The sequence below is a fragment of the Oncorhynchus clarkii genome, unplaced genomic scaffold, assembly GCF_045791955.1.
Source record: "Oncorhynchus clarkii lewisi isolate Uvic-CL-2024 unplaced genomic scaffold, UVic_Ocla_1.0 unplaced_contig_4472_pilon_pilon, whole genome shotgun sequence".
Lineage (NCBI taxonomy): Eukaryota > Metazoa > Chordata > Actinopteri > Salmoniformes > Salmonidae > Oncorhynchus > Oncorhynchus clarkii.
In genome coordinates, this window is record NW_027261108.1 from 140,490 (window position 1) to 153,102 (window position 12,613).

The 12,613-nt window shown below is 42.7% G+C and overlaps 1 protein-coding gene across 1 annotated transcript in view; it reads left to right on the forward strand.

Moving 5' to 3' along the window:
• The first annotated feature begins 291 nt into the window (after positions 1-291).
• Positions 292-12,613, forward strand: part of LOC139404868 (unconventional myosin-X-like) — a 297,547-nt gene continuing 285,225 nt past the window's right edge. The window contains exon 1 of the mRNA XM_071147402.1: positions 292-455. Within this exon, the coding sequence (XP_071003503.1) occupies positions 435-455 (21 nt within the window). The 5' untranslated portion in view covers positions 292-434. The remainder of the gene's footprint in view (positions 456-12,613) is intronic.

A 12,613-nucleotide genomic window follows, 5' to 3' on the forward strand; every position in this document is an offset into this window, starting at 1 on the left:
TTAAAATGATGATAACAAATTCATCATCAGCAGATAGTGCTGTTACATTGTTCCAATAAGGGCGTGCTCCATGGGGTCTACCGCTTCAAGCTCCGCCTCCAATGACAGAGCTCAATACGCCGTCCTCATTCATACCGGTTAGAATACACAGACACGGCATACACGGGACGCGGCTGCGCCCTATCCCAGACGGTTTGTTTTGACGTCTTTTAAATCCAGTTAACAACTGCTTTTTTACTGGGACGTTAATAGAAATTCGTGGTTTACCTGGTCTGGATTCCCGTTTTGAGAAGAAAGAGTGCGGATGGAACTTCTCTCATCTTGACGTCAGCTCGGGAGTGGAAGTCATCTGGAATTACATATTCCGCCTCAGCGCTACTGTGGTACCTGGAATCTAAGATTAGAAGAGTTTTGTGGAGGATAATTTATTTTAAATGGATTCTTTCTTCGTAAAGGTAAGATAAAAGTCTAAACAAAGTATTTTCAGGCATTGTAGCAGCTCCGAAACGTTTCATTTCAAAGTGACTGCATGAACCGGGAGCGTCTTTGTTACATCTTTACGAGCAGTGAGCACTTTTTATGTCGCGTAGGTTTTGTATTGTGTTTACAGCGGTCCTCTCCTGCTGCAAATGAAAAACAAACAATAATGGGTTATTTCGCTCGTAAAGGGTGAGACGCTAGCATATGGTTTACAGTACTTTATGCAGCAGGATATGTGTTATAGCCTGGTAGTAAGTAATAGCAGTAGCAGCAATGGGACACAACCAGACACAATAGGCATTCTGAGCTCTGCTTGGGCTGGGATAGCTGGACGGTTGAGCTCTGGGCTGGCCTGGGATAGCTGGACGGTTGAGCTCTGGGCTGGGATAGCTGGACGGTTGAGCTCTGGGCTGGGATAGCTAGACTGCTGAGCTCTGCTCTGGGCTGGGATAGCTGGACGGCTGAGCTCTGCTCTGGGCTGGGATAGCTGGACGGCTGAGCTCTGGGCTGGGCTGGGATAGCTGGACGGCTGAGCTCTGGGCTGGGATAGCTGGACGGCTGAGCTCTGCTCTGGGCTGGGATAGCTGAACCGCTGAGCTCTGGGCTTGGATAGCTGGACGGCTGAGCTCTGCTTGGGCTTGGATAGCTGGACGGCTGAGCTCTGCTCTGGGCTGGGATAGCTGGACGGCTGAGCTCTGGGCTGGGATAGCTCGACTGCTGAGCTCTGGGCTGGGATAGCTCGACAGCTGAGCTCTGGGCTGGGATAGCTCGACCGCTGAGCTCTGCTTGGGTTGGGATAGCTAGACTGATGAGGTCTGCTCTGGGCTGGGATAGCTCGACTGCTGAGCTCTGGGCTGGGATAGCTCGACAGCTGAGCTCTGGGCTGGGATAGCTCGACCGCTGAGCTCTGCTTGGGCTGGGATAGCTAGGCTGATGAGTTTTGCTCTGGGCTGGGATAGCTCAATTGCAGGATGCAGCTGGACTGCCTGTCCTTGGGAAAGGACCATTTAAAACAAGTTTACTACATTTCCACGTTACACACTTCTAAATTTCTGTTGTTTAACGCACAAGGAGGAGCCTCCTATCTTAAGTCCAGCCCTGTTGATCTCATCAGCACATAGACTGCCTGGTCTATCTCATGGTGAAGGATGACATCACCTTCCCCATGGTCCATCAACCTTCTAATGGCATACATTGTTACCAATAACTTGTAGAGGCATATGCCTACCTATGTCATAAGGCATGAAAGGAGCCCACCCAGCCCGACATGGGAAACACAGAGAGAATGTATCTGAAGTCTACCCTTTGAACCCTGACAAAAACCAGAGTCCTGATCTCTTTCCCCTATGCATTTCCTTCCAGGGTGTGATGTGTCTTGTCTAAGTACACACTCACGACCCCTGTGATGTCATCATGAGGGCGCTATTGTTAAACTCCTCCCTTCTCACTCGTCGTCCCATTCTTGTCTTCCACCCCACCCCTCTACCCCTTACCCTTGCTCCCCGTGACCCAGTGTCAGCATCCCCTCTAACCTTTCACCCCATGTCCAGCCCTGTGTGATGAAAGCACAGGGGCGACAATCAACACCTATCTATTTTATTGAACCTTTATTTAGACAGGGAGTCAATGCTGAGACCAAGGTGTCTTTATTTAGACAGGGAGTCAATGCTGAGACCAAGGTCTCGTTATTTTAACAGGGAGTCAATGCTGAGACCAAGGTCTCGTTATTTTAACAGGGAGTCAATGCTGAGACCAAGGTCTATTTATTTAGACAGAGAGTCAATGCTGAGAACAAGGTCTATTTATTTAGACAGAGAGTCAATGCTGAGAACAAGGTCTATTTATTTAGACTGGGAGTCAATGCTGAGACCAAGGTCTATTTATTTAGACAGAGAGTCAATGCTGAGACCAAGGTCTATTTATTTAGACAGGGAGTCAATGCTGAGAACAAGGTGTCTTTATTTAGACAGAGAGTCAATGCTGAGACCAAGGTCTCTTTATTTAGACAGAGAGTCAATGCTGAGACCAAGGTGTCTTTATTTAGACAGAGAGTCAATGCTGAGACCAAGGTCTCGTTATTTTAACAGGGAGTCAATGCTGAGACCAAGGTCTATTTATTTAGACAGAGAGACACTATATACACATCACTATATACACATCAATATATACACATCGTTATACACATCGATATATACACATCGTTATACACATCAATATATACACATCAATATATACACATCACTATATACACATCACTATACACATCACTATACACATCACTATACATATCACTATATACATCACTATATACACATCACTATATACACATCAATATATACACATCGTTATACACATCAATATATACACATCGTTATACACATCACTATATACACATCACTATATACATCACTATATACATCAGTATATACATCACTGTACACATCACTATATACACATCGATATACACATCAGTATATACATCACTATACACATCAATATATACACATCAATATACAAATTACTATACACATCACTATATACACATCAATATACACATCACTATATACATCACTGTATGCATCACTATATACACATCACTATACACATCACTATATACACATCAGTATACACATCACTATATACACATCAATATACACATCAATATATACATCACTATATGCATCACTATATACACATCACTATACACATCACTATATACACATCAATATACACATCAATATATACATCACTATATGCATCACTATATACACGTCACGATATCCGTCACTATATACGTCACTATATACATCACTAGGGTAATAGTCCTATAATAACTACAACCTAAAACTTCTTCCCTGGGAATATTGAAGACTCATGTTAAAAGGAACCACCAGCTTTCATATGTTCTCATGTTCTGAGCAAGGAACTGAAACGTTAGCTTTCTTACATGGCACATATTGCACTTTTACTTTCTTCTCCAACACTTTGTCTTTGCATTACTTAAACCAAATTGAACATGTTTCATTATTTTCTTGAGGCTAAATTGATTGTATTGATGTATTATATTAAGTTAAAATAAGTGTTCATTCAGTATTGTTCTAATTGTCATTATTACAAATACATTTTTTTTTTAATCGGCCGGTTAATCGGTATCGGCTTTTTTGGTCCTCCAATAATCGGTATCGGCGTTGAAAAATCATAATCGGTCGACCTCTAGTTCTTATAGGCACTTTAGTATTGCCAGTGTAACAGTATAGTTTCCGTCCCTCTCCTTGCTCCTCCCTGGGCTCGAACCTGCAACAAGACAACAGCCACCATCAAAGCATCAAATCCGTTTGAAACGCTATTAGCGCGTGCTAACTAGCTAGCCATTTCACTTCGGTTACACCAGCCTCATCTCGGGAGTTGATAGGCTTGAAGTCATAAACAGCGCAATGCTTGATGCACAATGAAGAGCTGCTGGCAAAACGCACGAAAGTGCTGTTTGAATGAATGTTTACGCGCCTGCTTCTGCCTACCACCGCTCAGTCAGATACTTAGATACTTGTATGCTTGTATGCTCAGTCAGATTTTATGCAACGCAGGACACGCTAGATAATATCTAGTAATATCATCAACCACGTGTAGTTAACTAGTGATTATGATTGATTGTTTTTTATAAGATAAGTTTAATGCTAGCTAGCAACTTACCTTGGCTTACTGCATTCACGTAACAGACAGTCTCCTTGTGGAGTGCAACAAGAGAGAGGCAGGTCGTTATTGCGTTGGACTAGTTAACTGTAAGGTTGCAAGATTGGATCCCCTGAGCTGAGAAGGTGAAAATCTGTCGTTCTGCCCCTGAACAAGGTAGTTAACCCACCGTTCCTAGGCCTTTATTGAAAATAAGAATGTGTTCTAACTGACTAGCCTAGTTAAATAAAGCTAAAAAAAAATATTTTAAAAATCGGCATATCGGCGCCCAAAAATACTGATTTCCGATTGTTATGAAAACTTTAAATTTACCCTAATTAATCGGCCATTCCGATTAATCGGTCAACCTCTAATCACTATACACATCGCTATATACATCGCTATATACATCGCTATACACATCGCTATATACATCACTATATACACATCACTATATACATCACTATATACATCGCTATACATATCACTATATACACATCACTATACACATCACGATATACACATCACTATATACACATCACTATATACATCACTATATACACATCACTATATACATCGCTATACACATCACTATACACATCGCTTTATACATCACTATACATATCGCTATATACACATCACTATACACATCACGATATACACATCACTATATACATCACTATATACACATCACGATATACATCGCTGTACACATCACCATATAAACGTCACTATGCACATCACTATACACATCACTTTATACATCACTATACACATCACTATATACACATCACTATATACATCACTATACACATCACTATATACACATCAATATATACATCACTTTATTCATCTATATATACACATCCCTATACACATCAATATACACATCAATATACACATCAATGTATACACATCAATATCCACATCACTATACACATCACTATATACATCACTATATTCATCACTATATGCATCACTATATACACGTCACGATATCCGTCACTATACACATCACTATATACATCACTATACACATCAGTATATACACATTACTATATACACATCACGATATACGTCACTATATACATCACTATATACACATCACGATATACGTCACTATATACACATCACTATACACATCAATATACACATCACTATATACACATCACTATATACACATGACTCTATACTCATCACGATATACATCACAATATACATCACTATATACACATCAATATATACACATCACTATATACACATCACTATATGCACATCACTATATACACATCACTATATTCACATCACTATATACACATCACTATATACACATCACTATATACACATCACTATATACACATCAATATAAGCATCACTATACATCAATATATACACATCACTATATATACATCACAATATACATCACTATATACACATCAATATATACACATCAATATATACATCAATATATACACATCACTATGTACACATCAATATACACATCACTATATACACATCACTATATACACATCACTATATACATCACTATATACACATCACTATATACACATCAATATATACACATCACTATATACACATCACTATATACACATCAATATATACACATCAATATATACACATCACTATATGCACATCACTATATACACATCACTATATTCACATCACTATATACACATCACTATATACACATCACTATATACACATCACTATATACACATCAATATAAGCATCACTATACATCAATATGCACCATACACATTCATATACACATCAATAATGTTACAGGTTTTGTTTTTTCCATTTATGTTTTGAATAGCTCGTTAGCAAGTAGGGTGAACCGATCTGCGTCACCTCGTTAGTCAGTATGTGTTACACCTGTGCTGGTTGCCATCTCGTTAGTGTGAAGGTGTTTCACCTGTACTGGCCCGGGTACTATTTAAGAGTGGCTGGTCCAGAATAGATCAAATTCTGTCTGGAAGTGGTTAGGCAAAAAGCACTGGCTGAGTAGCGTGAGTGTGCCTAATGAGGTTTTCATCTGTCAGGATGTGTGTATGCAGAGAGACAAGAACACAAGGAGAGAGGCCCCTGTTCACATAAATCTCTCTTCACCTCAAATACACCCACCCAGAAGAACAGGATGCTCCAGAACAGGACAGCAGTACCTGGCAGCAGACAGGCCAGGAGTGAGTTAGTGAGTGGATAGTGGACAGGACTCAGTGTGTTTATCTGGTGACTCCAGCTAATGAGTTTTAGGGTTAGGATTCAGCCTTTGGGACTGAGAGGATGTGTTAGAGAGTAGGGACAGAACCCAACTGGCTGTCTCCCTAGGAAGCACCACACATTAAAGGGTTCAAACGAGCATCAACAAAAACCTTGATCACCAGACACACATTTTACAGTAAAATCTATATCAACAGACTCACTAATAATACTTTTAATTTTAATCCTCCCTTCCAATGGGTTTCTGTGAGGGAGTTAGTGTAATCCTCCCTTCAAATCAAATCAAATGTAATGTATTTCTATAGCTCTTCGTACATCAGCTGATATCTCAAAGTGCTGTACAGAAACCCAGCCTAAAACCCCAAACAGCAAGCAATGCAGGTGTAGAAGCACGGGTCTCTGTGAGGGAGTTAATGTAATCCTCCCTTCCAATGGGTTTCTGTGAGGGAGTTAGTGTAATCCTCCCTTCCAATGGGTCTCTGTGAGGGAGTCAATGTAATCCTCCCTTCCAATGGGTCTCTGTGAGGGAGTTAATGTAATCCTCCCTTCCAATGGGTCTCTGTGAGGGAGTTAATGTAATCCTCCCTTCCAATGGGTCTCTGTGACGGAGTTAATGTAATCCTCCCTTCCAATGGGTCTCTGTGAGGGAGTTAATGTAATCCTCCCTTCCAATGGGTCTCTGTGAGGGAGTTAATGTAATCCTCCCTTCCAATGGGTCTCTGTGAGGGAGTTAATGTAATCCTCCCTTCACTTCCCACTGTCCAAAAACTGGTTAAATCAACATTGTTTCTACGTCATTTAAAAAAATAAGTAATGTGATGACGTTGAATCAACGAGGAAAACTGGTTTGATTTGCAACAAGTCATCAACACAAGGGAATGTTGCCTTTTTCTCACCCAACTTTTAACCTCAATCCAATGACATGGTAACCTCTTTTGTTGAATTCACGTTAGTTGACAACTCAACCAAATGTAAATCAAAACTAGATGATGAACTGACGTCTGTGCCCAGAAGGTTGTTGCATTTCAGATGAATTAAATCCAGTCTGGTTGTTTAACAGGGTATGTTAGGGTTATCACACCGGTTATCACACCGGTTGTCACACCGGTTATCACACCGGTTATCACACCGGTTGTCACACCGGTTATCACACCGGTTATCACACCGGTTGTCACACCGGTTGTCACACCGGTTATCACACCGGTTATCACACCGGTTGTCACACCGGTTATCACACCGGTTATCACACCGGTTATCACACCGGTTGTCACACCGGTTGTCACACCGGTTATCACACTGATTGTCACGCTGGTTGTGTTGCTGTGTAGATCAGTAATGTTTGAGTACAGATACTTTTGTATATATAGTGTATGTGGACACCCCTTCAAATGAGTAGATTCGGCTATTTCAGCCACACCCATGGCTGACAGGTAAATAAAATTGAGCGCACAGCCATGCAATCTCCATAGACAAACATTGGTGGTAGAATGGCCCTTACTGAAGAGCTCAGTGACTTTCAACGTGGCACCGTCAGAGGATGCCACCTTTCCAACAAGTCAGTTCGTCAAATTTCTGCCCTGCTAGAGCTGTCCCCTTGTCAACTGTAAGTGCTGTTATTATGAAGTGAAAACTTCTAGTAGCAACAAAGGCTCAGCCGCAAAGTGTTGATTCAGGACGTCTGCACGTCAAAGAGAGTCCTTTAATCATCTTAACCATTCCAATCAAAGCTCTGTGGAATCAGGTTGTATTAGATCACCGTTGTTGGCTGGAGAAAGGAGAGTAGAAGTTCAAGGTTGATTACATCTGACCTCTGTTACGTGATGTTCCCACATCCTCTGGTGTCAGAGGAGACTACCCTCCTCCCTCCTGGGAGGAGCCAGATGGGAGGAGGGAGGAGGAGCTAGATGGGAGGAGCCAGATGATGAGCGTGTCTGGGTTTGAGCCAGATGATGGGAGGAGCCAGATGATGAGCCTGTCTGAGTTTGTACTGCTGGAACGCGGCCCATGTGCTCCCTCGATGGTGAACCCATCGACCTAAATAATTATCTCCCTCTCTCGAAATGGTCTTCTAAGTGTCCACCAGTCTGGTATCAGGCCTGGGTCGTAGCACCATCTCTGCTGCAACCTTGGTGTTAAATGACATGGTAAAGGGTATGGAAGAGAGCATCCCGCTGCGTCCATAAGTCTAGGGGAAGCTTTCCCTGAAGTCAATTATATAGCCACATTAGCCTACTCCTGTCTATACAGCGATAAATACAGTCATTCACAATAGGCTACTAAAGCGTGATTTGGCCATAGAGGATCATTACAGTCTCTGTTAGCTGTATTGTTTTAAACAGGAAGCTATTTGGTCAACAGTACAAAATACACAGCCCCAAGCATACTACTAACACACCATAACATACCCACTATGCACACGAACACATGGAGTTTGTGTGGTAGAGGAGTAGAGCTCTGAGGGCATCACACTTAAAATATGTTGTGAAATTTGTTATCAATGTATTGTAATGGTTTTTAAAATGTATAACTGCTTTAATGTTGCTGAACCCCAGGAAGAGTAGCTGCTGCCTTGGCTAATGGGGATCCATAATAAACCCCAGGAGGAGTAGCTGCTGCCTTGACAGGAACTAATGGGGATCCATAATAAACCCCAGGAAGAGTAGCTGCTGCCTTGGCAGGAACTTGATCCATAATAAACCCCAGGAAGAGTAGCTCATGCCTTGACAGGAACTAATGGGGATCCATAATAAACCCCAGAAAGAGTAGCTGCTGCCTTGGCAGGAACTAATGGGGATCCATAATAAACCCCATGGAGGGTAGCTGCTGCCTTGGTAGGAACTAATGGGGATCCATAATAAACCCCAGGAAGAGTATCTGCTGCCTTGGCAGGAACTAATGGGGATCCATAATAAACCCCAGGAAGAGTAGCTGCTGCCTTGGCAGGAACTAATGGGGATCCATAATAAACCTCAGGAAGAGTAGCTGCTGCCTTGGCAGGAACTAATGGGGATCCATAATAAACCCCAGGAAGAGTAGCTGCTGCCTTGGCAGGAACTAATGGGGATCCATAATAAACCCCAGGAAGAGTAGCTGCTGCCTTGGCAGGAACTAATGGGGATCCATAATAAACCCCAGGAAGAGAAGCTGCTGCCTTGGCAGGAACTAATGGGGATCCATAATAAACCCCAGGAAGAGTAGCTGCTGCCTTGGCAGGAACTAATGGGGATCCATAATAAACCCCAGGAAGAGTAGCTGTTGTCTTGACAGGAACTAATGGGGATCCTTAATAAACCCCTGGAAGAGTAGCTGCTGCCTTGCCAGGAACTAATGGGGATCCATAATAAACCCCAGTAAGAGTAGCTGCTGCCTTGCCAGGAACTAATGGAGATCCATAATAAACCCCAGTAAGAGTAGCTGCTGCCTTGCCAGGAACTAATGGGGATCCATAATAAACCCCAGGAAGAGTAGCTGCTGCCTTGGCAGGAACTAATGGGGATCCATAATAAACCCCAGGAAGAGTAGCTGCTGCCTTGCCAGGAACTAATGGGGATCCATAATAAACCCCAGGAAGAGAAGCTGCTGCCTTGGCAGGAACTAATGGGGATCCATAATAAACCCCAGGAAGAGTAGCTGCTGCCTTGGCAGGAACTAATGGGGATCCATAATAAACCCCAGGAAGAGAAGCTGCTGCCTTGGCAGGAACTAATGGGGATCCATAATAAACCCCAGGAAGAGTAGCTGCTGCCTTGGCAGGAACTAATAGGGATCCATAATAAACCCCAGGAAGAGTAGCTGCTGCCTTGCCAGGAACTAATGGGGATCCATAATAAACCCCAGGAAGAGTAGCTGCTGCCTTGGCAGGAACTAATGGGGATCCATAATAAACCCCAGGAAGAGTAGCTGCTGCCTTGGCAGGAACTAATGGGGATCCATAATAAACCCCAGGAAGAGTAGCTGCTGCCTTGGCAGGAACTAATGGGGATCCATAATAAACCCCAGGAAGAGTAGCTGCTGCCTTGGCAGGAACTAATGGGGATCCATAATAAACCCCAGGAAGAGTATCTGCTGCCTTGGCAGGAACTAATGGGGATCCATAATAAACCCCAGGAAGAGTATCTGCTGCCTTGGCAGGAACTAATGGGGATCCATAATAAACCCCAGGAAGAGTAGCTGCAGCCTTGGCAGGAACTAATGGGGATCCATAATAAACCCCAGGAAGAGTAGCTGCTGCCTTTCCAGGAACTAATGGGGATCCATAGTAAATACAATACAAATAGATTATTGTTGAGTTGCGACTGTCAGTGAAAAGAAGAGAGGCCCAGCCAGACATTTCGCAATATTTCAAAATACAATCACTGGAAAACATATTTTGGAAAGCAAATGGCTATTGCTCTAAAGAGAAGACAATGGAAAGACTCTCTCTTTTAGTTATCAAAATTCTCAACTTAATTGAGCAAACAACAGTACATCTTATTTCTTAATAGCACCAGTACAGCCTATAGCCAATCTAATTGGCACTAGCAGAAAGCATCAGGCATAGTCCCCTACACATTCATTAGCTATAATACATCTCTGCTTAGCGACAGAGTTCCATCAGTTTATCAGACTGTTCTGTCATCATTGATTTCCTTTACTTATTTCAGTAATTTATGTTAGGATTGTCAGTATAGTTGTGTGGGTTATTATTCTGTTTTAATATTACTCCTGAATCACTATGATAAATATACTAGTGTTTCTTCAGTGTATTTTTTCAAGAGCTGAGATTTATTTTGAAGTGCAATGTGTAGGAATACAGGTGAAATCAGTCATTGATACAGACATGGTGGCATAGCAGGAAGACATGTTGAAGGGGAGGACATGTTGAAGGGGAGGACATTGAATAATTAGTATGTGAATAAATATACAGAATGTCGTCATGTTCCTCCACACCCCAAGGTGTGTCATATATGTACGTTGAAAACACTGTACATTGAAAACATTGTACGTTGAAAACACTGTACATTGAAAACATTGTACATTGAAAACACTCTATGTTGAAAACACTGTATATTGAAAACATTGTACATTGAAAACATTGTACATTGAAAACACTGTACATTGAAAACATTGTACATTGAAAACACTGTATGTTGAAAACACTGTATGTGTTTGGGTGTCCATAGCATTGCCTAAAGACGAAGAGCTGTGAGTGGATCAGTGGTTCACCAATCAGAGCCTTGATGGGCTTGGCAACAGTAACAAGAGTGTGTGTGTAGAGAAACTAGGGTGTGTGTGCCTTGGGTAAAAAAAAAGGAGAATGTTTATTTGTGACCATCAGGTGACGTCCCCGGGACCAACCGGGAACTAGACAAAACCTCCAGAGAACCGTGACACAACGTCTTGATGACTTTAGGCAACCATTTTGTGACTTCCTAATGATTAGTTATTGTTTGCAGGGTAGCTTGATCAATCCAACAAAATGTATGTCTGAACCTCTCCTTCACCAGCTGTTAGTCATGGTAGAAGTCTGCTGACTCTCACCCTCAGGCACTCTGAACCTCTCCTTCACCAGCTGTTTGTCATGGTAGAAGTCTGCTGACTCTCACCCTCAGACACCCTGAACCTCTCCTTCACCAGCTGTTTGTCATGGTAGAAGTCTGCTGACTCTCACCCTCAGACACCCTGAACCTCTCCTTCACCAGCTGTTAGTCATGGTAGAAGTCTGCTGACTCTCACCCTCAGACACCCTGAACCTCTCCTTCACCAGCTGTTAGTCATGGTAGAAGTCTGCTGACTCTCACCCTCAGACACCCTGAACCTCTCCTTCACCAGCTGTTAGTCATGGTAGAAGTCTGCTGACTCTCACCCTCAGACACCCTGAACCTCTCCTTCACCAGCTGTTAGTCATGGTAGAAGTCTGCTGACTCTCACCCTCAGACACCCTGAACCTCTCCTTCACCAGCTGTTAGTCATGGTAGAAGTCTGCTGACTCTCACCCTCAGACACCCTGAACCTCTCCTTCACCAGCTGTTTGTCATGGTAGAAGTCTGCTGACTCTCACCCTCAGACACTCTGAACCTCTCCTTCACCAGCTGTTAGTCATGGTAGAAGTCTGCTGACTCTCACCCTCAGACACTCTGAACCTCTCCTTCACCAGCTGTTAGTCATGGTAGAAGTCTGCTGACTCTCACCCTCAGACACCCTGAACCTCTCCATCACCAAATGTTAAAAGGCCCTGTTGGCC